At 41.0% G+C, this 25899-nt stretch overlaps 1 protein-coding gene across 1 annotated transcript in view; it reads right to left on the reverse strand.

Moving 5' to 3' along the window:
• Window positions 1-25899, reverse strand: part of plcb4b (phospholipase C, beta 4b) — a 49443-nt gene that overhangs the window by 20117 nt on the left and 3427 nt on the right. The window contains exons 3-7 of the mRNA XM_028397283.1: window positions 17027-17093; window positions 6724-6821; window positions 3712-3792; window positions 2047-2106; window positions 573-716 (exon numbers count right to left, since the gene is read on the reverse strand). Coding sequence (XP_028253084.1) covers window positions 573-716; window positions 2047-2106; window positions 3712-3792; window positions 6724-6807 — 369 coding nt within the window. The 5' untranslated portion in view covers window positions 6808-6821; window positions 17027-17093. The remainder of the gene's footprint in view (window positions 1-572; window positions 717-2046; window positions 2107-3711; window positions 3793-6723; window positions 6822-17026; window positions 17094-25899) is intronic.

Here is a 25899-nt window from a genome sequence, read left to right on the forward strand (position 1 = left end):
GTCTATCAAATAGAGAAGCTAACAACAAAATCAGGGAGGAAAGAAAGAACAAAGACTATCTGACATCATATTGGTTTTGGTGAAAACAACATTTCACCTTTGCAGAATAATCTGCACCGACTTTGATTTCTGGCACAATTTAGCCTTCTACAGAAAAACAAACAGAAAACAACAGCAAAAGCCAAAGAGTGGAGGAGGGACACAGGATGATAGAAATGAGGTGAGACAGACAAAATGAGTCATTCCAAATGTGTCCATTTATCAGAATGAATCAAGGTCTTGTGTAGGAGCGGGCATTTAAACCATTCCTGGCAAATTTTCTTAATTAAATATGTGTGCTGCAGTGTTCTTTTGCCCTTACTATATATTGTTGAAATGTTAAATTGAATTATGGTGCTCTCCAGCCAGAAGCTATGCAGAGTTTAGCCCAGTTTATGCTTAGAACACATACTGTTTTGTGAACATCACAGGCATCAGTCCAACCTTCACTACTGTTAACGTCTTTCCCTTTGAATAGTGCATAGAATGAAAACTACATGTTTACATGTTGTGTTGTAAGACTGTGCGTTTACCCTGGCTGTGTCTGGGTTCTCTGCCACCATGAACATGAAGTTGAGGTTAACCAGGTCTGTGCCACTGCAGATGCAGATGACGCATCCGTCCAGATCGGACTCTGTCTTTCCAATGGCCTCAAATGACGACAAGATCTTAGGGTCCTATGGGAAAAAAATGGTTAAAGACAGGTTCAGAGGAACAAACTCATTGTTGAATAGAAGGCCAGGAAGAAGAGTATTCTAATAACATTGCACTTTATAAGGCATTTCCAAGCTATCTCCTGTTCAGTGAACATCCATGAAAACACTTCTATCAGAAACCCAGCAGCCGTCCTTCCACTCACCTTTCCAATCAGATTTCTGTCTGCCACCCTTGTCGCCATGGAAAGCAGTAATATATACTTGTTATATGATTGATTTAACAGCAACAGGCAAGAGGCAATGCTGCTTTAGAATCCCAGCCAGCAATCACCAGCCCCATTCATCTTTACTCACTCATTGGATTATTTACAACAGCTCTCAGTGCTTGTGTAATCACGTTAGTCTCTGAAGTGAACCCCTGCAAACAGCTGTCTGCTTCTTACAAAGCAGCATACAGAATTATCAGCAAACAAGAGGAGCTGCTATCAGGCTACGGAATTGGTGTATGTACGTGCCCTGACACATGCACATGTCAAAGGTACATACACAAACTGGGGATGTTGATGTATGCAGTACTGAAGATCATCTCCTTTCAGGCATCTTTTTGTGTGTGAAGGGTTTGCTTCCTAATTAAACACCAGCATCCACACATTCCCATTACAACTTTCATAATTCATGGATTCAGTATGAAGCCAAATACTAGAATATGATGCATCACTGACAGTGCCAAACTTCATTTATCAATATTGAATACAGAGAAAAACTATACAGCTCTGTGTATCTGGCACCACATTAGATAAATAGACGACAGTGTTAGCAGTCTTGGCTAATTCAGGATCAGTTTTCCATTACAGGATAAATGAAAAATCGTTCTGACAGAGACAGATCGTCTTATACCTGTGAGCTTTTGATCCTGCAGCATGAAATACTTTAACCCAGTGCTTTTCTGACAGCCCATCAACACCATGCCGAAAGCACATTTTCTCAATATTCCTCTCTGGGTCAGAAGCACAAGCCATGCCTGCAACCTGAAGCTAAACCCAGCCAGGGTTGTATAAATATTGATGAGTTTGAATTTGTGTTTATGTTCTGCTCGCACCCCTCCTGAACGTGGAATCTGAGAGAGAGGCTCAACTGTGAGAACTCAGCTGGGAGTCCCAGACAAGTCATTACATCGACAGAATACACCATCCTAGCCTTTGCTAATTCAAACATGAATAACATGCCTGATGTGTCTCCCGTTAGGAGCGTCACTGTGGAAGCAGATGAGTAAACACTGGGCTGAGAGGGCTGAGAGGGCTGAGAGCGCGATTTTTATGAAAGCACAAATGAGGACATCCTCGGGTCTCACCTTTGGGACGCCACCAACACGGATACTGTTGATGAGGGAACACTCAAGAACCTGGCCTTCCTGCAGCAGACATAAACAGAAGGGAGAGGGAAGATTACAAGTGAAGGGGGAGAGACACAGAAACCAAGACTGATGATGGGACACAGTGATCATCATCTGATAATCAGCCCAGCAACACAACTCCCTCTCACCGTCTCATTATTAACATGTGTAGGTTGTCATGACCCAGATATGAGTAATATCATCCTCATGATCAAGTGTTCAATATCTTATATTTTCACTTTGTACAGCAGCTGCTGGCTCAACTTCTAAGTTATATCTCAATACAGACTGCATCATACAGGAAAAGAAAAAACATCACAGAAAGTTACTCCAGTGAGAAGCTGAGAAGGGATGTGGGAAAGGTAATTCACAGAAGCTTTTCTCTCTACAAACTGGTGTTGGACTACAGCGACTGAAATCCAATATAACCCAAGAAAGAAAAACATTTCAGTTTCAAAATGACATCAGTTGGTAGTAACAGAAGAACTCATCTGAAATGTGCTGTTGGCATTATATTCACTCAATACTAGATATGTTGCTAGAAACAGAAGCTGTTTTCACTTTCAACATTTAATGTGTTTTCTATTTTACCATTTTTAAAAATGTATAAAAAATATAGTGAGTAAAGTATAGTTTTATAAAGCACCTATCACAGACAGAAATCACAAAGTGCTTCATAGTCATAAGCCATAGTATCAATCATGATTGATTGATTGATTGATAAGCCATAGTAAATAAATTGGAAGAAAAAAAAAAGAAGCATGAGAAAACCATGATTAATAAACATCACATCAGGCTAACTGAAAGCCTGTCTGCATAAAAATGTTTTAAGCTGAGAAATTGGATAGAAAGTGGTAAGGAATTCCACAAAAATTCTCTCAGTGAAATGTGTCTGGAGTCCCACCCATCACAGTCAGTTCAGCTCAGTACAAACCATACTGTACCATGATATCATAACCAATTATGTAAAATTATTGTTTGCTCCTTGTCTTGTTTAAAAACCAAATCATGTAGTACTCTTTTGAGTTTGTCCATGAAGAGCTCTACAAGTTGAAAACAAGATTTGGTTTTAAAGGTAGGGTAGGAGATTTCATTCTGATGCACTTTTTGTTAAATTAGTGAAACTTCTCTTCACAATCCGATAGCAACCAATTAGTTCGCCAGTTTCGCATTAAAACGAAGAATATTAGTCATCTGTGGAAGCTATAAAAAGCTAAAAACATCAATCCTCCGGGTGGACCCTGCACAGAGTATTGGCTGGTTGTCACTCTCTTCCTGCTCTGCGTGCACCAGAGAGGTACTTGCATGATGGCCGAAGTCACAGACCGCAGCTGGTCTTCAGGTAATACTGAAGACCATGTGATTGGGAGGCGTGGCTTCGGGGTGAGCTCTGAGTGAAAGGGGCGTGTGTTTACTTTCGAAATCTAGCTGACTCTCACTGAGTTTTCAAAATCTCCTACCCTACCTTTAAAGGCTTTTAATGATTTGAACATTGTTCCATTCTTTTAGGAACTGGACATGAATAACATGCCAGTGTTACAGACTGAAGAGTGTGACGCTGTATGAGGAAAGCCTTCCTGTCCTGACTACTGACTAAGAGCACGACAAAAGGTGGAACTGTACCTTTCCCTCGCTCTTCCAGGTGATGAAAAAGCCGTACTCATCCACCCTCATCTGGCAGTTGGGCTCAAACATGTACGGGTCCTGCAGAGACAAAAGAACATTTTCAGAAACAGGAGGCTTTGTCACGGCATTAAACAATCAACACACAGGGATTACACAATCACACAACCAGGCGTAGTGTAGCTCCAATTAACCTGCCTGCCTACAGACACACACACACACACAAGGTATGTGCAAACAGATTTAGTCCACACACACACAATGCGTGCAGAGAAGGTGAAACCTATTGCTAAGGCAAACACACAGTGAGACAAATGTGACCGCCATTAAGTGTTAAACACAAACATCATCTTGCTGGAACACAGGACACACACATGTGTCTATGCTGCCACTGCACACACACGGCATTACTCTTCATACATTAACTGGTGTGTTCACTTCTTACCCAAACATTTTTCTCTGGATTCATCTGTGACTGTGAAGCTGTGACTGTGCTGACTGTAATAACTGTATGTGTTTTTATATACTTGATTTAAATCACATCTCAGAAGTAAGGTAAAACAGAAAAGAAGAGGGCTGCTGAGTCACTCTAATTCTAATATTAGCAATTGGGAACTATTACACACTCACAAACAGAACACACAGTTGCAAACACTACCACACTGGCTTCTCATTAAGGCTCTATCCTAATTCCTGATATGTAAAACCACCATTAAAGCCCAGAGAATAATCCTGTTTTTTTCTATTTAGGAAACAGTGAGACTGCTGTAAGTGCAGTTAAAAGCTCGACTCTCTTTCATCTGAATTAGGATTGACAGAGGCTTTAGCATTATGCTCTATGAAGGTCTGTAACAACATACAGCAGGCTACAGTTACACTATCAGACAGCTCGCTATTGTAAAGCTGATAGCAAAGAGACAATTAGCTGAGGATCCAAATGTCTCTGTATCCATTACAGCAAAACATTTTTACATCCTCTTTTTTTCTATTTCACCACAAAGACAGGAACAAAAATGCAAGTACACACACACACACACACACAGGTAATTGTTTTCAACCCAGATCCTATTTTTGCTCTGAGGGTTGCTGCTGTGCTTGTGCTTTTTTTTTTTTTTAAATAAATGATTTACTAAAAGTTAATGACGATAAAAAGACAGTAGGCAGCACAAGCTTTTCACTGTCTCACAATTCTGCCTAGTGATTCTCTACCATCATCAGCTGTCAATAACAGGCTGCTTAGTCCCCATGGAAACCAAACATCGACTAAATCCCAAGTGATTTCCAATCAGTGTGATAATGAATTGAACGCACACAGAGGAAGAAGCTGGACTCTGGGCATTATAAATTACACAGGATCTCCACAACGTTTGGCATCCATATCTTGTCAAGAAGCGGAAATGTTCATTGTGCTATAAAGGTAAATATTAATAGAAAATGATACAACCTTGTTATATTATCTGTTTAAAAGGGTCAGTTATTACTACACGGTGCATTGAGGAATAATAGCTCTTGTAATCTATGTAGGTACAAATACACACCACACATGCGCATTACCTGCCTGCACCATCTGTCACTCAGTGGGGTTTCAGTCAGTGGAGAATGTTTTGTGGAAAAAAAAATCCATGCTGTTTAGCATATTTGCCTGTGCCTGCTGCCGAGCATGTTTGTGTCATTTCAATCAACAGCAATGTGCCCTGCAGCCTTTGTGTTTGCCAGGAAAAGGAGCTCACACAGACATGCACACACACAATTTGTAAAATGGAGACATACTATGACAAGCAACATGAGTGACAGATTGATGTTTAACAACCAAAACAACAAGCAACAATCTCCAGATTAAAGAATGTTGTTTATTCATTGATGATAAAAAAATACTGTGGTAACAGGATAGTGGATTGTCCCAAATGACATCCTTAATTGGAACCCTCTGGGTGACTGACAAGAGGTTGACCTTATTACCATTCAGGCCAGTTGTAACCTTGTCCTGCCTGAGCTTGGCTCAAATTCACAGCAGCAACACACTGAGGACTTCCTTCTGAAGCGTGCTGGCCCACTTTCGTTGCTTACTTTGACATGGCAGTGGATGTGATGATGCCTTTCTGTACGCTCTTTCAAGTTTGCCTCCCTGCCTGCCTGAGAGTGGTCCTCCTCCCTTCACTGATGCCCACATAACTGGAGAGGACTGAGGGGATTTCCTGATGTGTGCAGGGCTCTGTGTGTGTGTGACACACTTTGGTGTCGCTCATGAAATGTCCTAGCTAAGTGTCCTGATTAAGTGTTTCAGAGGAAATGTGGGCAAAAAGAGAGGACGATATGTACGGGGTCATTAACATAGAGGTACATAATACATCACAAGATAGATGTAGCATTAAATATTTTTATATTGTTTTTTAATTGCTTTCATTATTATTTTTTTGTCTTCTAATACACATCTCAACTTTGTGACAATGTCATGCTACAACAGCAGTGGAACTGTATCCAATAGTCACATGAATAATCTATCCAGTGTGCTGGTTAAGGCTCTTTGTGGATGTGTAGCAGACAAGTGGCCGCCATGCTGAAGCTTCTAATTAGTCTGATCTATGTGGTCTGCCTAAAGCAAGAACATTGATGCATCAGGTTATAAAGGAGACGCCTCCACTCCCTCTGTGTACATGTGTGCTCGTAGTAGCCATGTTGTGAGGACATAAATCTGTTTACACAGTTGCACCAGGGGAAGACCCACCTCACTCCAGGGCACAAAAATCAAATCCTCATAACAAAAACTCATTACATTTTTAGAAAAAGGGCTTGGTGCTCTGAAGAGATGGAAACATGACTGCACGTTTGTGTGTGTGTGTGCACAGCTAATGACTGAGCCAGGGACAGACATTAAGGTGAAGGATGATAATAGGGCACAGCCAATAATCCATAGCAGAATCAGCAGGGTTACTGACAAACAGATAGCATGTAACACAGGACAAGCCTCCATCTCCTTATCAAGGATATTAAACTCAAGAAGCTGATACGTACCTCATCAAACCTGTCAAAGGAGGCCCCTTCCTGCATGAACTCGGGCACATGCTTCTGCCAGTTGAACTCGTAGGACTTTGTCATGGCTGCTCACAAACCTGAGAGGCAAACAAGGAGAAAATTTGTAAAACATTCATAACAACCAGGTTAGGAAAGCTACTGTACAAAGCCCTCTGGGATCTTGTCCAAAAATATCTTTGCCTTAGGAGAGGAATGGTTACATCGGGTAAAACTATATGATAGGAAGGATTTGGGGTTATTATTACGGATTCAAGACATAATTTATATCTGCACTCATGCCAAGGAGAGTTTGAGAAAATACAGGCTTAGATTACCAAGAAAAAATAATGGGACATTCCTAAACAAGACATAAATCAGTCACTACTGAAGTGAAGAGGTTAAAGAAAAGATACCAGGATTGCCTACTAGAAGCCTACAGTAACTGTGGCAGCCTGCACTGGAGGTGTTATATGAACAGGGTAAGTAGTGAAACACAAGTAGACAGGGCCTGCTGAGAGAATGTGGGTGCACCACATCATCATAGGATAACCCCTGGGTGGCACCGAACAACACATGCTGAGCATATCTGACAGTTAAAAAGTATCTGAGGGTGGAATTTTCCATTAAGTCTACTTTTATCTTGCACTTGGCCTAAAACCGTCTGGATGTTCACTGTACTCCTCACACACACACACCCAAAAGTCAGGCTTGATTCATGTGACACACCTGCACGTGTATCATCACGTAGGATATCAAGATATCAAGCTCAGGGAGAGGGAGGGGGTCCTGACAGGATACTGTCATATTGTTGATGACACCACCCAAATATAGGCTCTCATTACGTCAGCCAGAAATGTGTCAGGCAAAACTGAGAGCGCACTTGAGAACGTGACACACTATGTATAGTCTGAGAGCTCAGCTGGTTATTCAGTCATTATGGGAATACTTTGAGGTGTGATTTTGATTAGCAGGCTTTCAGCATACAGGACTTCAGAACACAGACTGTAACCATACAGAACAGAACAAAATAAAGAATTTAATGTCTTTATCAGTGTAACAGTTAACCTGCAGGAGAGCGTGTATGTCTCTGTGTTTCTAAGCACTGTGCAGACAGCACAGAGACCAAAGTCCTACATTGCATGCAGAAACCACCCATTTTCCTCCCGGGGATAAACGAAGGGAAACTGGATGTTGATGGGTTGAAATGACAAGGAAGGAAACAGAGGAGGGGCGATAGAGAAAGAAACAGGGACAAACAGAGAGAGATATGAAGGCACACGGAAAATACAAGGGAGAGGCAGAAAAAAAAAACATGTGAGGTAGGCAGAGGTGAGAGACAGAGAGATGAGAGTGACATGAGAGGCACAGAGATAAAACAGAACAGTGGTAGGCAGGGAGAGATGGAGGAGTGAAACAGCTGTGTGTGACAGAAGCTGGTCTGAGAGGCAGAGACAACAGTGTGGAGAGTACAGCGGGGGGATGTCTGCTTTTGATGTGAGGAACACAGATCAGAGACAACATCAACAAAGGTTACAGAAAACTACTGGCTAGGTGGGCTGCAGTCCAACTCTGACATGTCGAATACAGTCAAAGATGAATAAAGGCTGTCATTACAAAAGCCCACAGACACTACACAGCAGCTAATAAAAGCTGATCTTACCCCTACGTGTGGATTTTGAACACTTTGTGCTTTAAATCACACTGCTACAGGAGAAGTAGCATACAGGCCAGGTCAATACATTCATTGATGAAAAAAAGGGGGGCCAACCTAAATCAAACACAGCCCTTCACCATCTATGGTGTCTAACAGGGGAGCGTGTATCACAGGCGCGCAACCACATCACAGGAATGAGAATACAGATGAACAATTTTAGAGGAAATAGAGAGCTGGGCTCGGTGCCAACAACAAAATCCACAGAGTGTAAACACATTGCACCCCGTCTGTATTATTTAACACTAAACCTAAGAAAAGTTAAGATTTAAAACAATTTAGACGGCACAACCGACATCTCAGATTGGATTAATTGGGTTTTGCTGTCTTGTCTCTAATTTTAGTCTAGATCTTGCCACACTCAAAAGTATGCATTAGATAACATTTCCCTCAGTAGGATGATGTCTGTCCAATAGCGGCGCAGCAACAGAGGTTGTGTAAGGCCACGCCGAGCGTGCACATCGGGTCTCTGAGCTCCTGGACGAGTGAGTGTGCACGTGAGGAGCCGAGGGAAGCTAAAGGAAGTCAGCGAGGTCCGAGCCCCCTGTCCAACCCCTGACGATGAGATAATTACGATAGATACGAGCCCCGTGAGGAACGCTGTTCCCAGCCTCCTCATCTAAAATGGCAGCTAGGGTAACACCCAGCGGTCCCACACCTCATAAACTAAAATTAGGCTACAGCTACATCAGTCAGCCAGCGGTGGAAGGGTTGACTGGGGACACGCTCAAATGGACACAAGTGAACAACAGAGAGAGAGTGAGAGAGAGAGGCACATGTGACGTGGCTGCCAAGGTCACATTTATTATGTAATCCACAAAAGGTATTAACAAAGGACTACAACATTAAACAACAGCAGGCCTTTATAATATAGAGCATATCATCACTTAAGTGTTTCAAAATGTACAGCGTTAATGGCAGATAAAAGGTATTTAAAGTATTTACATTCCAGTTAAACTGGATTTTTATTCTGGTTTGAGTTAGGGCAAAAGATAAATGATGTGTCTGTTGGCAGGAACGTTGCAGGTGTTCACGGTTTCACCATGTACAGCTTGCACTCGTCTGGGATGTAGGCTGAGATGTGGGCTATTTATGCTTAACTTCTGTACATATAAGAACTGCCAGGTCAACAGATATCTCTTCCTTCTCTGCACTGTATTTTTGGTGCTGTGCAGCAGGTGTGTCATAAATCTCCTGGGCCTCTACTAAGTGCAATGATGATACTGAAATCAATGTATTCATCAAACTGTGCATATAAATTATAGTGTCATTCTTTACAAATGCTTTGCATTTGGGTGGTATTGCCATTTATAGACTTCTGCAGACTATAGTCAGCATATAAATCAAAGTTTTAACTTATAAACCCCACTTCTCATGAGAGTGTGGCGTTAATGAGAAAGTGAAATCAGAATCAGAATCAGAATTAGAAATACTTATACTATAATCCCAGGGGGGGCTTAAAGGTATCCTTTCCCATTTTGCTCTCATATTTAACATGTATTTCAGGAAATGAAGAGTATCTGAAGATTAGATGAAAGTAAATGGCTTTAAAGGTCCTGAGTTCCACACCGTTTCCTGCGACTCTGGCTCATTAGACCTCTTTTCAAGCTGAACGTAGGTGGACTTCTGCTATTTAAAAGGCGACCAGCATCCCACCATATATTCCATTAAGTGGTATGTATAGATAATCACTTCTCAAGTATGTGGCTAACTAGAGTCAATAAAAAAAGCTGTGTGATGTCAAGGTAAACTCCTGCCACGTGTTTTAGAAGGAACACATGAAGCTGATGTAATGTTTCTTTGTTTCCACACCCACCGTTTAGAGGATCTGATGATGCATACCTATGTTGTTTGTTTAATATTTATGATTTATCTACAGCAATGTCACAGAGAGAACAAACAACAGAGACACGCCATGGCAAAGTTCACAACATAATGCTATTTATGAAATCTGACTGAACGGATTAATTAAGGGCTCAAACACAACAACTGTTAATGTTGGAAAAAGAAAGCTGTATTTTCACAGTGAGATTAAGAACTGCTCATCACGGAAACACACAGATGCAGTGACATGTGTGTACTGCCTGATTACACTATTTCCCCTAGCATCAGTTTCTAGGAACTTAGGAGTGTCAGGAGAATTAAGTTTGTTTAAACACCAGCTAAGCTCTGTGTACATACTCAGCCTGTGCGTGCACACACACACGCACAGTGTAATGTAGAAGATTTGTCCATTTCTGCTGCTATTCTTTCACCAGCACATTTCAGCTGGTGTTTGGCTAATGCATGATATTATCATATTGTCCTTATTTCCCGCCCACTCCCCAGGCACATTTCTGTTTCACTGTGACATCCTGGTCTTGACCTAAACACTACTTCGTGACAAAATGTCCTGTTCTTGTATCTATTTGCCAAAGATATTTACTTTGCCTTGCAGCTATGAAACTGTAAAAGTGGAGGCATGAAAGCACTTCTGTCTCTGGCTCCATTTGGGATCCGGTTCCTGATTAGCAGTGTTAATCTCATACACAAACCAAGACACTGTACCCATTTATTTATTAATTTCTCATTATATTAGTGTATGCAATTTCCCCATTGTGGGACTAATAAAGGTTTCTTAATCTTAATCTTATTATTTCAATAATAAAATAAATATATATAGCTTCCAATCTTTCTTGGACCTCTCTTGTATGACAAGGAAAGAATACATGCAACATCTGTACCTTGTCTGTCATGGTAGTCTATCTATTTTGCTTGAAAAGAAACTTTTTTGCATAACTACAGCTAAGTTGTCTCTAATTATATGCAAATGATAAAGTTTACCTGAGAACATCATGTGATCAGACAACACCAGCTGCAATGTCAGTGCATTTTCAGCCCACCCCTCCTTTGAACCGTGGTGCTATCATGTCCACAGACATCCAGGCAGACAAATAAGACACATGATAAAAGTGGCCTTTATGGTACTTACATTTGGTGTCTGGGACCATAGCAGAAGACACACATACACAAATACAGGCAGGCTCAAGGTGAAAACAATACCAGCCGTGCTGTCGCACCTGGTAATGGAATTCAGTACGGGATTTGTTTCGATATGAATTCAATAACATGCAACTATAACTGCAACCAAGGCCCATAAGGCGTCACTCTAATCTTTCTACATAGGAAATACAAAGAGACCGCATCAGCATATGAGTCTTGTTTGTGCTTTTGTTTGTGCAGAACAGCAGAGAGGCAAATTGATCCTAAAGCATCATGCTTTATGTATGTATGTCTGAAGGCTACCTAGACTGCTGCTTCTTCAACAATGCCATTAATCTTCCTTTCTCACTGCCCTTGAGGCCGTTATGAACCTCACAGTTAACACACACACACATCTACCACCTCACCTACACTGACTCCACAAAAACAAATCTCCTGCCAGTCAGTAACAATACTCTTCACGCTCTTTAAGGGCAAAGAGGAAAACCTTCATTTGTTTAAAAGCACTGACTTTACAATCCAAAAAGCAATCCATCTGATCTGAGACAAATCAGGCATGCAACAACAACTTATATTTTTAGCATTGGTCATTTCATGGTCATTTTACCCTGATATGACACTAATGATATACCTCAGATCACGTACAGTGAATTAATTGTTAGTCCTGTCAGTCAACACAAACATGATGTTTACACTGGCAACAGAAGAACGAGCTCTAATTACAAGACTTCCACATTATATCCATCCAGAATAATATAATGGTTTAATGGAAGGCACAGAGGCAGCGAGCCACTGATTGGTGCCAGATATAACACCTTGCATTTCACTTAACAGCATGAAACTGTCACCCTTTAGCTCACCTCAACAAATTAAAAGCTTTGTCTGCTACATTCAAACACAAATCTTATTATTAGATCTAAAAAAGTGCCAACATATCATACTGGTAGTGCTTAGAGAGGGACAGTAAGGGAAGCTAACTCCTGTAGACACAAATTATAGTGCTGTATACACATGTATAATGTGGTAAGGTGCTACTGGGGACAAAATAAAACAACCAACCAGAGTACGTAGAAGAAGAGACACATGTGAATCATATTCTCAACAACAGGCTGATGCTCTGAAAACCTTCATGAAGCAGGCATCATCCTAGCGCTTGGATTGTTTAACTGTACTTTTAACTACATTTAATTATCTTTGATCATTTAGAATCCTTCGCCGTAGTTTGGTGCACACATCAGTCACACGGACGTCATACCATATAATAATATCATAAAAATTAACTGTGTTTTTATATCACCTGTGCTCATTGAGCAAACTACATATGGCAGTGAAATCAATGTTAATATTGCTTTTGTTTTTAAATATCATTTAAGCAACTTAACACAAGGGTGGTGTAGAAGGGGTCACTGTTCACTGAGTAAACATGTACTCAGCAAGGATGAGTGCATGTTTACCTGTTGGGCACGTCTTTACGCCCAGCTGCACCTCTCTTCAGCATGCTACCTTGCCCTCAAAACTGGAATTCTTTTTAATTGTGTCAACTGATCAACATTTTGGTTTTACTCTGTTCACTGAGAGTGTCAACTGAGGCTTCTGTGGCCCCTCCACCAGTATGTGACAGTCTATGTTGCTAACAGTGTCTAACAGCAAGAATATACTCTTCAGAAGACAGATAGACAGATAAAACTCTTTCATGTGGACTCTTCCACTAAAACATGAGTGAATTGCCCATTTTGAATTAGCCTTGAATGACTCTTTTTTACAATAAGGTCTGCCACCTACATGAAATGTTTGTTATTGTCTCCTGACTCATCAGAAACACAAGCACCCTGCGTGTTGCCTTCAATAAAACAACAAGAGAGGCCCACACAAAACAACTGCTCCTGTCACACTCAATTGTGTCGGTGTGTGTGTATACTGTGGTAAGACAGTTACACTGCAGGTAAGACATGTTTAGTGTGGACAGGACTAAAATATGGATAAAGTGATCTGACTGCTGTCCATGCTGGTTATTGTTGAACCTGATTTTAAGAAAAACTTACATTTATTCTTGATATACACTTTATTTCCTTTCTCAGGGGAACAGAAGAGAGGTTCTACTGAGGATTAATGCTTGGTTAGATAGATACTTTTCTTGGGATTTATGTACAAACATCTGTAATGACCATTAGTTTCTCTGGGACTGTAACGAAGGAAGTATTATGCTGTGGAAGGGAAGAATGTCTTTTTCCAAGCCAAATGACCCTCTTCTACCCTCTTCCTTGCCTTTTATAGTCGAGGATCACCCTGCACACTCACGCTCCTCGGCCCCGGGTTACATAATTAACTTGAGTCTGCGATGGAAACTGGATCTCTTTCAGCCACACACACACACACACACACACTGAATACAGCAACTGACTGTGGTTTGACAGAACATATGCGCACACACGCATAACTTTATGCACGTATATACACAATATTCTACTTCCAGCCTGTATTGGCTGAGCTTCCTCAGTTAGCCGACTCTGCTCAGCAGATGAAGATAAAAATTGGTTCAGAAAATACACACTCATACTGGGACACACACATTCACATACTCAAAGAGTTCTATATATAGTCATCCACATCCATCCTTTGCCAAACTGAGTTACACAAAGAATTTAACACATGCCCTAATGGACAGAGCTTTCACCTAATAAATACTACCCTGAAGCCTATGCCAAACTGTGGATATGAGTGTCTTTGTGTGTGGGAGACGAGCAGAGTCTGTTGACCCGAGGGCTGGTGATTACTCAGACAGAGGAAACACAGAGGCAGTAAGGAGGGAGGAACAAAGGGAAGGAGGTGAGCGAGGGGTAAGGGCTGTCCCGAGTTATCACGCATCTTAATCAGAAGTATTTAAAGTGCTGTGTATTTGACTGTGTGTCTTTTTAAAGAAGGCACTTAGTCAGGGAGTTCCCTGCATGTAATGAGGTAGAGGGACCAGCCTGATGTATTACTACACTTAATCTGACCCAAGATACTATACTACAGTCAACAGTAGATGAGTACTGTCGACGTTTGCAAGTGTAACAGCAAGTCTGACAAGGATGAAGTGAACGGCATGAGACACATTACAAGAAATTAGAAGCAATACTGAACAAAAGAGGCAGAAAAGAAACAATCAGCTTCCTAGAAAAGACCTTTACATGACTCCAGCATTCCATATTTCACTTTAAAGAAAGTTTTGTCTTGAAATACAATCTAAAAAGATGACTAGAAATCTTCAAACTCTGCTCAGTGATGAATATGTGTGACTTAATCCACCAAATGAAATATGGAAAATACTATTTCTCACAAGTTGATGATGAGAAGATCCGTGTCTGGTTGATAATAGACTGGAATAAGAGCGGTAAGGCATCATGCAGAAAAACAGAAAGAATTATTATGACATGTCAGAAGGATGACTACTCTTTTGGTCTATCTTTCATTTATCATGAGCTGGAAGCATTAGGTTCAGATATGGTTCTATTGACACTGACGGGACCTTATTTGATGCCAACCTAACACTAGGCACTACTTGAGATGATAAGAAAACATATTATAATGGAAGAGATAGAATCAGAATCTAACTTGAGGCGTAGTCTAATCTTGGCATACATAGACTGATGTTTCACTTGGAGGTGATGAGGGTAGGTGCAGGGCAACCTGTGGAAGCCGGTTAAATTAGGAATGGCAGTTAGGTAACTGGCCTTTGAGGAGGGATGCCTGCAGAGTGAACATACCAAATTATTCCAAAATGACTATGTTACATCACATTCAGTCCTGTACTGCACTGTTGTGCGTGTGTGTGTGATGGTCTCATTTAGAACAGATTAGGAGGTCGAAGGTTTGGCTTGCCCTGTTGCACATGGGCTGAAGAGGGCTCCTCTAGGCCAGGTTTCCCCAAATATGGTCAGAAATTACAAAGGATACACATCGCAATCTAATCTTGTTGACTTGAGAGATGTGTTCAAGAAGCCTTTCAATTTTTATTTGAAAAAGATTCAACTACACATATCCTCAAACCACCTGTACATCAACCTAAAAATCACCTTAAAAAAGGAAATTAATGGATACTTAAGAAATTAACGTTTTGCCCAAGATGCACCCCTCCACCACTCATTACTGTGGTTCATCTTGTGTAATAAATAGAAGCGTGAGGGTGTGAGACGGGGGGGAACTGGACAGGAGGGAGCTCAAAAATATGGGACTTCTCCCATTGCCCAAATAAGTACCTATTAAAAGAGAATTTGTGCCCTGCTGAGCTGCCGATAAGGAAGCCAGGAGAAAGGAGCTGTGGAAATAGAACATGTCCATATAGAGAGGGAAGCTGTGTAGAGAGGGAGCAGAAAGGGGCAGGGGTTAAATGCTTCCACAGAATGTGTGCTTTCTACTGGTATAAACCCAGTGAAAAGAGTCCCAGAGTCCCCGCCGACTGACAGCCCGAGGGCCCACTGTGAGCCTGATTGAACATCGGCAGCTGAACTATTGCTAAAGACAAATACTGTTCCATATTCAAGTGCCACATTTACCGATGTTTGCAAACAGTCATGACAAGCGACTGGAGGCTTTATGACTTCAGTCAGCATTAGTCTTTCCCTGGCAGTGACAGTGAGTGACAGAGAAAAAAAGAAAGACAAGAGACAGAAAGAGGAAAACCTGTCTTGACAAACAAACACCCCACAGATGTTGCTCCTCTCTGACACCAGCGGTCTCCATAGCAACCCTGCTGGCCAGTAATAGCCTCTAGCTCTCCTGGCTGCAGTGGCGTCATGCAGACGCAAACACACAAATAGACACATTTCAGCCTCTGAATGGGATCCCAGTGTGTATTTATAGAGGCACAGGGACTCACTAGCCCACCCTGCCCTACCACCACCCCCTCAAGCATTACCAGAGAACACATTTCTCTAAACAGAATCCATCTACCCCAATCATTACAAGCCCTGGCCACAACACACACACCCATAAAAACAGAACCACCAAATCTCTCAAATCTAGTAAACAAGCCCTGTAATTGCTGATAACAGATTGCTGTCAATGATACATTAAAACCTGGCTTGTGCTAATGCTACGTACGTGCAAAACGGACTGACCTAATATTGAGACATGCACTTGTTTTAATATTTATCTACATTTTATTGACGACTTTAACTATATAGAAGGCTGTGCTTGTACTGAATTACAACAGTAGTCATGAGGCTACTGTTACTACCGTGTTTCATAATTTGATCAGTCATCAATAAAATATATCAAAATCAATTCAGATTATTTGAATAGTGATGTGAAAGTGATGATTCATTAGCTCTATTAGACAAACAGATTACCAAACATCAAGACCACGCATCTGTCCAAAACAGAAAAAAAATGACTAATCCTATAAACCACTAATCATCATCATCACGCTTGTGCAAACTGTATGCCTGTCATGCTGCCATGTTCTGACTTTACACAATGCTTTTCCATACATTAACATGAAATGATGCTCCATTAATTTAAAGAGGTGATGGGAAATGGTAGTTTGTGCCACGCAGTGAGCGGACGATTACATAAAGGACTGAAAGCCTCTGTACTGTATATGTGGGAGGTGCATCTGTATGTACTTACCGAGTGACAGTCAGAGGGACAGAAAAGTGAGGGGAGGGGAAATGCTGGAAGATAGGACTGGACCACTCTGCAACGAGATAAAGCAGAGGACATTTGGTTAGTGAATCCATTTGTGACTTGGCCTCATCTTGTAATTGTACACCTCTTACAATATTACATTTGCTTGTGATGCCTACAGGAAAAAACAATGACACAAACAGAATGCACATAAGCACATCCAAAACATACACTGGGGTGAAATCACTACTCCCTCCTCATCCTATTTGGCTAGTGCTGCATTTTAATCATTCCTCTGGCTTCTGCTAAATAAACTTTTAATAGGAAGCTGCTTCCCTTAAGAAAGGCTGCTTTCGTCACAGAGACATGGTGGAAATGAGCTGGCAAATTAAACAAACTGCACCACCCCCACATCTGCCAGTGGCAGGTATGTCAGTGAGAAGACACTCTGCTAAAAGCTCAGGAACGCAGATTACAGAATGGGTCAAAGGGGCAGACGGGGAGACTTTAAAGGAGTGAAACAGGAACAAAGCTGTATAGATAAAAGGTGGATAATCCTCCTCTTGGCAAGGCATCTTATACTCTTATGTCAGCGCCAGAGACAAGTTCCTCAACATTTCCTGTACTTGTGCGACTGTGACTGTCTGCTTGTGACTCTCCTCACCTCATCATTACAGCTTCATCTTGCTTTGCCCAGAGCAGGACAGGAACAGAGCAGTAATGGTTTCTTTATACAATCACTTCCCAAGATAAACTTTGCCAAAAAAGTGTAGACAGAGCATGAGAGATTTCAACAACTAAGTGAGGAAAACGTTGCAGATCTGAAGATTTTATTTACATCTGGGATTATTGCTGATTATATGATGAAATTTTTGAAAGCCCATGGGTTTCCTCTTGGCTCAGAATGGGTGTTTGGGGGCGGATGTGCATGACAGTATTAGTCTTATTGGTCTGTAGGAGTCTGTGAAAGCTTATTTTGAATAAAACTGCAAATTGTGATTGAGCAAATCCATTAAAAAGCAGTTGAAAATATTATTACAATAGCGAATATCTTATCATATCAATAGCGCAGGTGATTTTCTGTAGACTGTGACAAATATTTTTCATGTTTCATATATTGTAAAGCACAATATATTAACTTTTCTGTCACATACAATGACAGCCATCATCAAAAGCCAAGTGCATCCCTTTTACTCTAAAAAGATCTGTCACTCATTTCTATTGTCAGGTCATTTACACAAAACTCTCTGCCTATTACTTCCTTTGGCCATTTCCTGAATAATGTGTCTCTCCCAGGAGAGGAGCCATCATTAGGTATTCAGTTTCAAAGCAGTCTATTCACAAACCTCTTATAAAGCCCATGCAAGTCAACAAAATGGCTCTCTTGTTTTGGATTCAATTTGACAGATGCAGACTTTTGCATGCAACAAAGATATTTAATCCCAAAATAAGACCAGATTTTAGAAGGTAATGTATCGTCCCTTCTGTCTCTCCCTGTCTCTCTCTGCTCTTGATATGGGTCTTTCCCACAGTGGCAGCTCATTTAGATCAAATATTCTACATGTCAAGTGGCCTCACTGGACAAGAGCTGTTCACAGGCCTCTCCAGTCAAGGGAGAGGATCAGATACACTCTGCACCAAAAAAGGGAAGCAAAGTCACATAAAGAGAGACCAACATTTATGTCCTGCAGGGCATTTTGGTATGAACACAGCAGGAAGATGTATAAAGAACGGTAGTTTAACAACACTACAGGCCAGCATCCATAACCTGCAACCACCACACTAAGGCTGTATGACAAAGAGATGGAAATTAAAGCAGCAATTTTCAAACTGGGTTAGTTATGGTGGTGCTGAGGATATATCCAGATGAGCTATGTTACACAATTTCAACTCAGTTTATTAACTTTAAAAGAGTTTTAGTCAATCTCAGGGCAAAAATGTTGAGGATCTAAACAGTGCTACCATGGACATGCCAGCAAGGACCACAGCCAGGTTAGTCCAGTGACGAAAGCCCTATAACAAACAAAAGATGTACTTTGCTACCGAAAAGCATTTGACCCTCAGTCTATTTTCTGTGTGTGTGTGTATTTTTAGAAGGTGCTATTCAGGGTAACATCCAGCAGTGCTGTAATAATTCCTTTGATTAGGGCAACAGGTAAGAGGCTGGTAATCTCACCCCTGCCTGCCACAGGATTTAAATGGTGTAAACAGTGGTAGCTCCACCATCATCACTCAACAAATGACAGCTCCACAGGAGGAAACACACAGGGGTGCTGATTAAAAGGACAGCACTGTTAACAGAGCCAGCTCCACACACTCCCACAGGTATCACAAGATAGAGGGATATGGCAGGGGAAATGACATTATCGATGTTGCCTGAAATAACCTAATCTCACTATAATAGACATGTGAACACAAACATCTACACACATATAAAAAGAACAGTGGTTATGTGGTAATGTCTCATGTATTAGACATAAAGATGCATTGTGCTATACTACAATAAAATTGCATGTTACATAAAACCACAAGGTGACATCTACCAACATGTCTCTCATAAGCAGATTTAAAAGTGAAGAGAATGCGGTCCAGGTGATAACAGCATATGTCCCCGCCTCAGGAAACCAACCCAACCCAAAAACCTGACACACAGCTCTCTGTGGGAGTCACTGTTGGTTGCCTTTGCTGCCATGAGCAGCACCTGTCAGGGCATTGAGAAGATTCTGTCCCATTATGCTAGCTATGTTCCTATTCAACTTTGTTCTTTTGGGAGTCCCTGAAACTGGACATGATCATTAACTCTGTGACTGGAGGAGAACTCTAAGAAAAACACTCCCCCTGTCTCTAATGCGGCTGTGTCCTACAGCCTGAGAAGGCTGAATAAAGTGGGGTTACCAGATACAGCTACTGTTCTGATCATTGTAATAGATGCTATACACATTTAATAAACATGAGAATCAATCCCCTGCTCTGAAATAAGCCTGATGACTAAGTAGAACAATAAACTTTTATATACCTACAGCAAAGATTCCTCTAATATTTGTTGAATGTTATTATAGACAAGTGGAAGACAACTGACAGCCACTTGACCTCAAGCAATCCTAACATATATCAAAGAGTGCAGTGAACTTAAATAAATCCACAAACCAAAAGACCGGCACTAAAATGAATGGAATGAATACCCACTCCTCTTTACTGTCTCCTCAGTGGAACGTGCGTGAAATTGAAATAGGGGGTAAAGACAAAAGGAGTTGAGTCCTGAGAGAGGTAGAGAACAATAGAGGGAAGAAGGGAAGGCAGGCAGGCAGACAAAGACAGAGATACACAGGCACCAAAACATTTCACATACACTTTGACTTTTCAATTTTATCTCTTCTGTGTGATGCCGTCAGGAGCTAGCTCCCCGAGGGCCAGAGAGAGAGAGAGAGAGGCAGCCAGAGAGAGCAAAATCCAGGCAGTGAGAAAAGGTGAGAGCGAGAATTTTTCTTCTTAGTGAGTCATAGAGACAACACAGAAGCACATCACTCCTTCAGCCTTGGAGAATGATGGACTGTCTCTAACAAGGACAAAATTATGTCTAGGTCACTCTACACATCACACACACACACTGGGAGAGCACTTATCCCCTTTTACCATTGTACTGGATAATTAGTGGATTATATTAGCAGGGACCATTGACAGGAAGCCATTCAACCTCAGTTAATACTAATAGCTATCATATAGCATAATTTGTGCTGGAATACTGTAGAAATGAAGGCACTGCATGAAGCTGCAAACTTGCAGCAGATCAGTGTTGCTCCAGCTCATTTCAGAGCTGTAATCTGTGACATTCATCTATCTGTAAGTAACACCACTTTGGCAATTGGCAAACGTAAGTCTATGTTACATAAATATTTCATTATGATTACACTCAAACATGACATGATCATTGTAGATGGAGAAATAATTCACGCACGATAGCCTCCGGTAGGTGAGAGTGAGCCTGGCACTGCTGGAGAACATTTGTCTCACAGGCGGATGTTGGTTTGTGTCTCATGTAATTCACATTTGCTGATGACTTAAAGTTGTATGCACTCAAATAGTGGTATATACTCAAAGTCTATCACATATCCTGCTAATGGTGCACAGAAACCAAAGGCTAAAGCTAAAGTGCAATTCATTCCTCTGACACTTCTTTTCCATTAAACCAGTAGCTACAATTGTAGTATTACAGTATAGTTATAAAACATGTTGAACACTGTCTGGGGGGGGGGGTATGTTTTTGTAAAAGGACAAACCTAACATGCAACAAGAACAAGCAGCCCTTCCCACATAATAAATGTTCCTTATATTTGTTTTAAGTGTTAGTGTTTCAGTCTGCTTTTAAAGTGCTCAAATACACACAAGGCATTTAGACAAAGCTATGTATGTATGTATGTAATCTACCACGACTGCGGCCACATCAGTTTAGAGCTGTATTAAGTTACTACTAAAGCCAATCAAGATTAATGCTGCGGGCATAAATTCATTTCCCAGAGACTGTGACCATCGAAAAGACATCCACAAAACCAGAGACACAAGAAAACAAGAAGGAGCAGTCAGAGTGCTGTCTGCATCTGCTCCTCCTCACCCCAGGTAACCCGCCGATTCAGAAAAACTCTTGCAGCATGGAATCAATTATTTTTGTCTGCTTGCTAGTAAAAATAAAATGCACCACTTGTTCTGGTGTGGTGTGTTTGAATAAAGCAGTCTCTTGTGGAACATTTGCTTCAGTTTTAAAACTTAAATTTCTGGTATTACAGTAAACTCCAGTAGAGCTGAGGTGGGCGAAAGCAAGAAGCTCAAGGTCTGTGATGGCATCCACCTGTCACAGAGGTCTGACACTTACTACTACTACTACTTGTAACACATACAATTATGTTAACGACAAGACTTATCATAACCAGTGACAAGTGACTTTAAATTCACTTGATTGAGTTCATTAAGTAAAATTATCTATTGAGACAAAAACTACATTGGCTTGTATCAACCAAGCAGCAACCCCCGGGTTTAGACTTGAAACCCATGCAGAAGTGGACTGGCTCCAGAAGCGAGTAATGACTCCCATGTTAAAATGGCCAACTTCACTGCAGAAATAAACATGTTTACAGCCTGGTACAAAAAAACATTCTGGTCTCATATGATAAGTCCCTTTCTAGTGTCAACTGTACGGGGGGTGAATTTTTTCACAACTCACTCGTTTTAATTACATTCAAACTTAAAATTACGCATAATTACGGGCGTTATCGCTTTGAGTGACAGGCGGTTGCCGTATCAGAACGCGAGTTTCCTGCATCCACGATCGCCCACCCCCCTAAACTCCGCTCGTGCTCCCCCTTTTTTGTCCATATTTGGACAGACTCTGAAGCCACCATGTTGGTGGTGGTCGGAGCATCCCTGAGCCTCCCACCGAGCCTCAAAGCGGCTTTTCAGAAACAAACGGGTGGCGTCACGGAAGCTTTGTCCATCGTTTTTACTGTCAATAGTCAACCCAGGAGGTTGTGAGAAAATTGACATTATTCCAACTTGAAAGTCACACCAAAAAAAGCTACCAGTGTACACAAAAATATTCTTCATTCAAATGACTGCATACCCACTTAACTGATAATTAATGTCTGCATCTACAGTGGGTGCATAAACAAAATGAGAGAGTCTATTTTACCTGAACCATAAATAATGAACTAAACTTGTCTCTTATTGACACACAAAAACATTTGTATTTGGTGTGTCCCCAGTTGTGGCTACAACTTTGCTATTCATGTGAATCCTAATGGGATATCTAAAGACACATACTTTAGATGAATCTAATTTCCTATTTTCTTTGTCATGTGGTATAATAGTGTCACTTTGGTAAAAAAATGTCTCCTAGCTTTTGCCAAACAAAGATTTACAACACTCCTCTTATGATGTGCTTAATTTCTGACACTTTTCTAAACTTTACATTGCTTCCCCCGTTTGTTATGATAGCCATCAAACGGATTTATGTGCTCAGCCCACATGGTTTGTTTAAATGACATGCGAGAAGTGCCTAATGAAAAATGGAAGGGCCTCTTTGAGGAATATCTGGCCGTGGTTTTAAAGTCCATGTGAGAGAGCCATTTGTTTACACTTAGCCTGAGAATTTTGTTTGTTTCCTTGGCCACACATTTTTTAAAATAACTCGCAATCTCCAAAAAAATGCAATTTGTGCAAATCCTAAAACAAAAACCTAGTTCATGGTGCATAGAGCCAGTTATTCTTGTAGCCATTAGATTAAAAAAAGCAAAGTATGTCATGCTTTGTGGTCAAAAACTTAGCTGAGCAGCATAGGTGAGCTGAATCGGCTCAGCTGACATAATTGCATGGACTTGTTATCTTGTACAGTGGTTGGGTGATGAAGATGCTCTTATGGCACATTGTGTGCGTGCACACACACACGTGCGATCCTCCTTTTCTTTCTAGACAGACAAGAGCAGTGCTGAAGAAAGTGGAAGAAGCAACATTCCTACTGTTTATCTAGTCATCTGATCTGGCCAGCGAGTCATGTGTTAGAGCCGTGTTAGCAGCTCAGCGGGATGCTTTAGGCTAACACTAGCCTAATGTATTGTGCTATGTTTTCAGCATTTAGGCTTCACAGTGCAGTCTCTTTATGTGAGTGAGCACCCCCCCACTCACAAAGTTACATATGCTTCAGTTTGTTTTTTTAAACTTGCTTCAGACTGCATGCATTAGAAAAGTCTTAATTTCTTTCCTGTTTATCTCTTTCTCTTACATATAAACACACAACCCTCTTTTCAAAATACACACAAATCAATCAATCTCTTAATTTCCCACATCAAATATTGGCCGTGGAATGAGCATGACAATTTTGCTGACTTCAATGATCCTCATCAGTGTGTTGTAAAGCTGTATTCCCTCTACTATTGGCTTGCCTGGGTAATAATAGCTCTCTGGGAGAGAAAGGTACAAAATCAAGTTTTGCATTCTGGAGCGAAGGTCGACAGTTTAATTGGAAGTGCAAATTGCGTTCACATGTATCCCCACAGTGGATCGAGCCATGGGTAAAGTGAATGTGCACACTGCCAAGCGTGCGTGCATTTAATAAAAGAGAGGGGCGGGATGGTTCCGATGTATTTTTAGAGCCACGTGTGTGTAGCCAAGCTACAATCATCATCACTGAAGTGTTGTTTTTACTCCGCAAAGCCTCTTTCACAAACTCTGATACTCCTGCTGTCTGCTACTGAATCAGCGAATGCTGCCAATTTTTCGTAAAGAAAGAGTAAATATTGACTTGATGACTGCGCGCCCATCTGTTGGTGTGAGAGTTAGCGTCTCCTTCTTTTTCTGTCCGATTTTTTTTCACTCGCACACTCTCTCCTTCTCCTCCTCCTCCTCCTCATGGCTGTTTCTCTCTACTGCTGGCTCAGAGTCTGCAGAGAATACCCCGTCATTATAATAACCCTCCAGCCACACTTACCCTTGTAGTGAAGACACACTCTCTCATCACTGATCTCTCCTTCCTTTAAGCCTCAGAGCAGTGGTCCCCACGTAACATACAACATCTGGACCAGTAAGAGTTCGTTTTGATCAGCTACCTTGTATTTGAAGCTGTGGTGGGGCTGATGCTGAGGTTTGCCGAGCCTTTTAGCAGAGTCCCAGGCCAGGAAAATTGAGCATCCGTGACCATAAAGTGTTTTATGTGGTGTAATAAAATGCTGCCAGTGAAAGTGTACAGCCTGAATGACCTCTTTAGTTTTTTTCTGATCACTGAACACAAGTTTAAAAAAAAAAACAAAAAAACAGTCCGATTACTCTGCCAAGAATAAAATTAAAGTTTCCTTCTATATATTTAAAAAAGTAAATTAAATTTAGTTTAAACTAAACGTTTTTACATAACTCACAGATATATCCCCTTTACAAAGGTGCACTCCTTCTGTCTGGGCCAAGCCTAAGTGTGTACCACATCCATATTTTCAATAAATGTCAAAGCCTGAAAGGGTAAAACAATGTTTCAGGGAGCTGGAACCATGCAAATATTTGCAATGGGAATTTAGGTTTGTTGACTCCGCTGCTGTTCCTGCTGACAACACCCCTGCTGCTGATTCTAATAGCACTTACGTTTTATGGTTTTTTGAGTAACAAGCTTAACAATATTTTAAGATGTGTTGATCGAGAAGTTTTACGGTAGAAAAATTATTTTCCTTCTCTTTCGTTATTACTATCTAAGGCTCATCTTTCAAGACTAACCTATAAACTATAGTTTTTTCTTTCAATACCTCCATACCAACAGCATCTAAGTAATCTTTGTCTCATTAATCACTTTCCATGATAGAAATATAATTTAGGGATAATGAAAATGTCTCTCATCTGTAAAAGTAACGCCTAAAGCACATCGAAAATTAATCAGGCACAGCCAACAGACAGCCTTCATGCTATACACATTACATTATTCATGCAGATTGCATGATTAATACAGAACATATTATAGAAAGCAATCACATCTCAGCTCCATTATAGCGTTGAGCTCTGCACGAGGGAGCATCTTGCGGTAGCAGCAACCATGCAACCTACTTATCAATGACTGATATCTGGCAGCAGATCAGCGAACACTAGCATCACTCTTGTATGAAGGATGCAATGAAAAATTAGTCCTGTTGCTTTCATCATTCAGCACAAATTCAATAAAATGTCCAGCGGCTTCAAGCACTTAGTGCAACAAGTCTGCAGTGTAAAAAAGCAGCTCAATTCAAGTCAAAGAATGATCCCAGGTAGATATCTAGGCGCTGGGAAATCCTTATCAGTCCTCATGTTCTTGTTTGCCGGCTCCCTTTTTGTATTTTTCTACATGCAGAAAACCATTAGATGAAACACTCAGACAG

Source organism: Parambassis ranga, chromosome 24 (genome assembly GCF_900634625.1).
Source record: "Parambassis ranga chromosome 24, fParRan2.1, whole genome shotgun sequence".
Classification (NCBI taxonomy): Eukaryota; Metazoa; Chordata; class Actinopteri; family Ambassidae; genus Parambassis; species Parambassis ranga.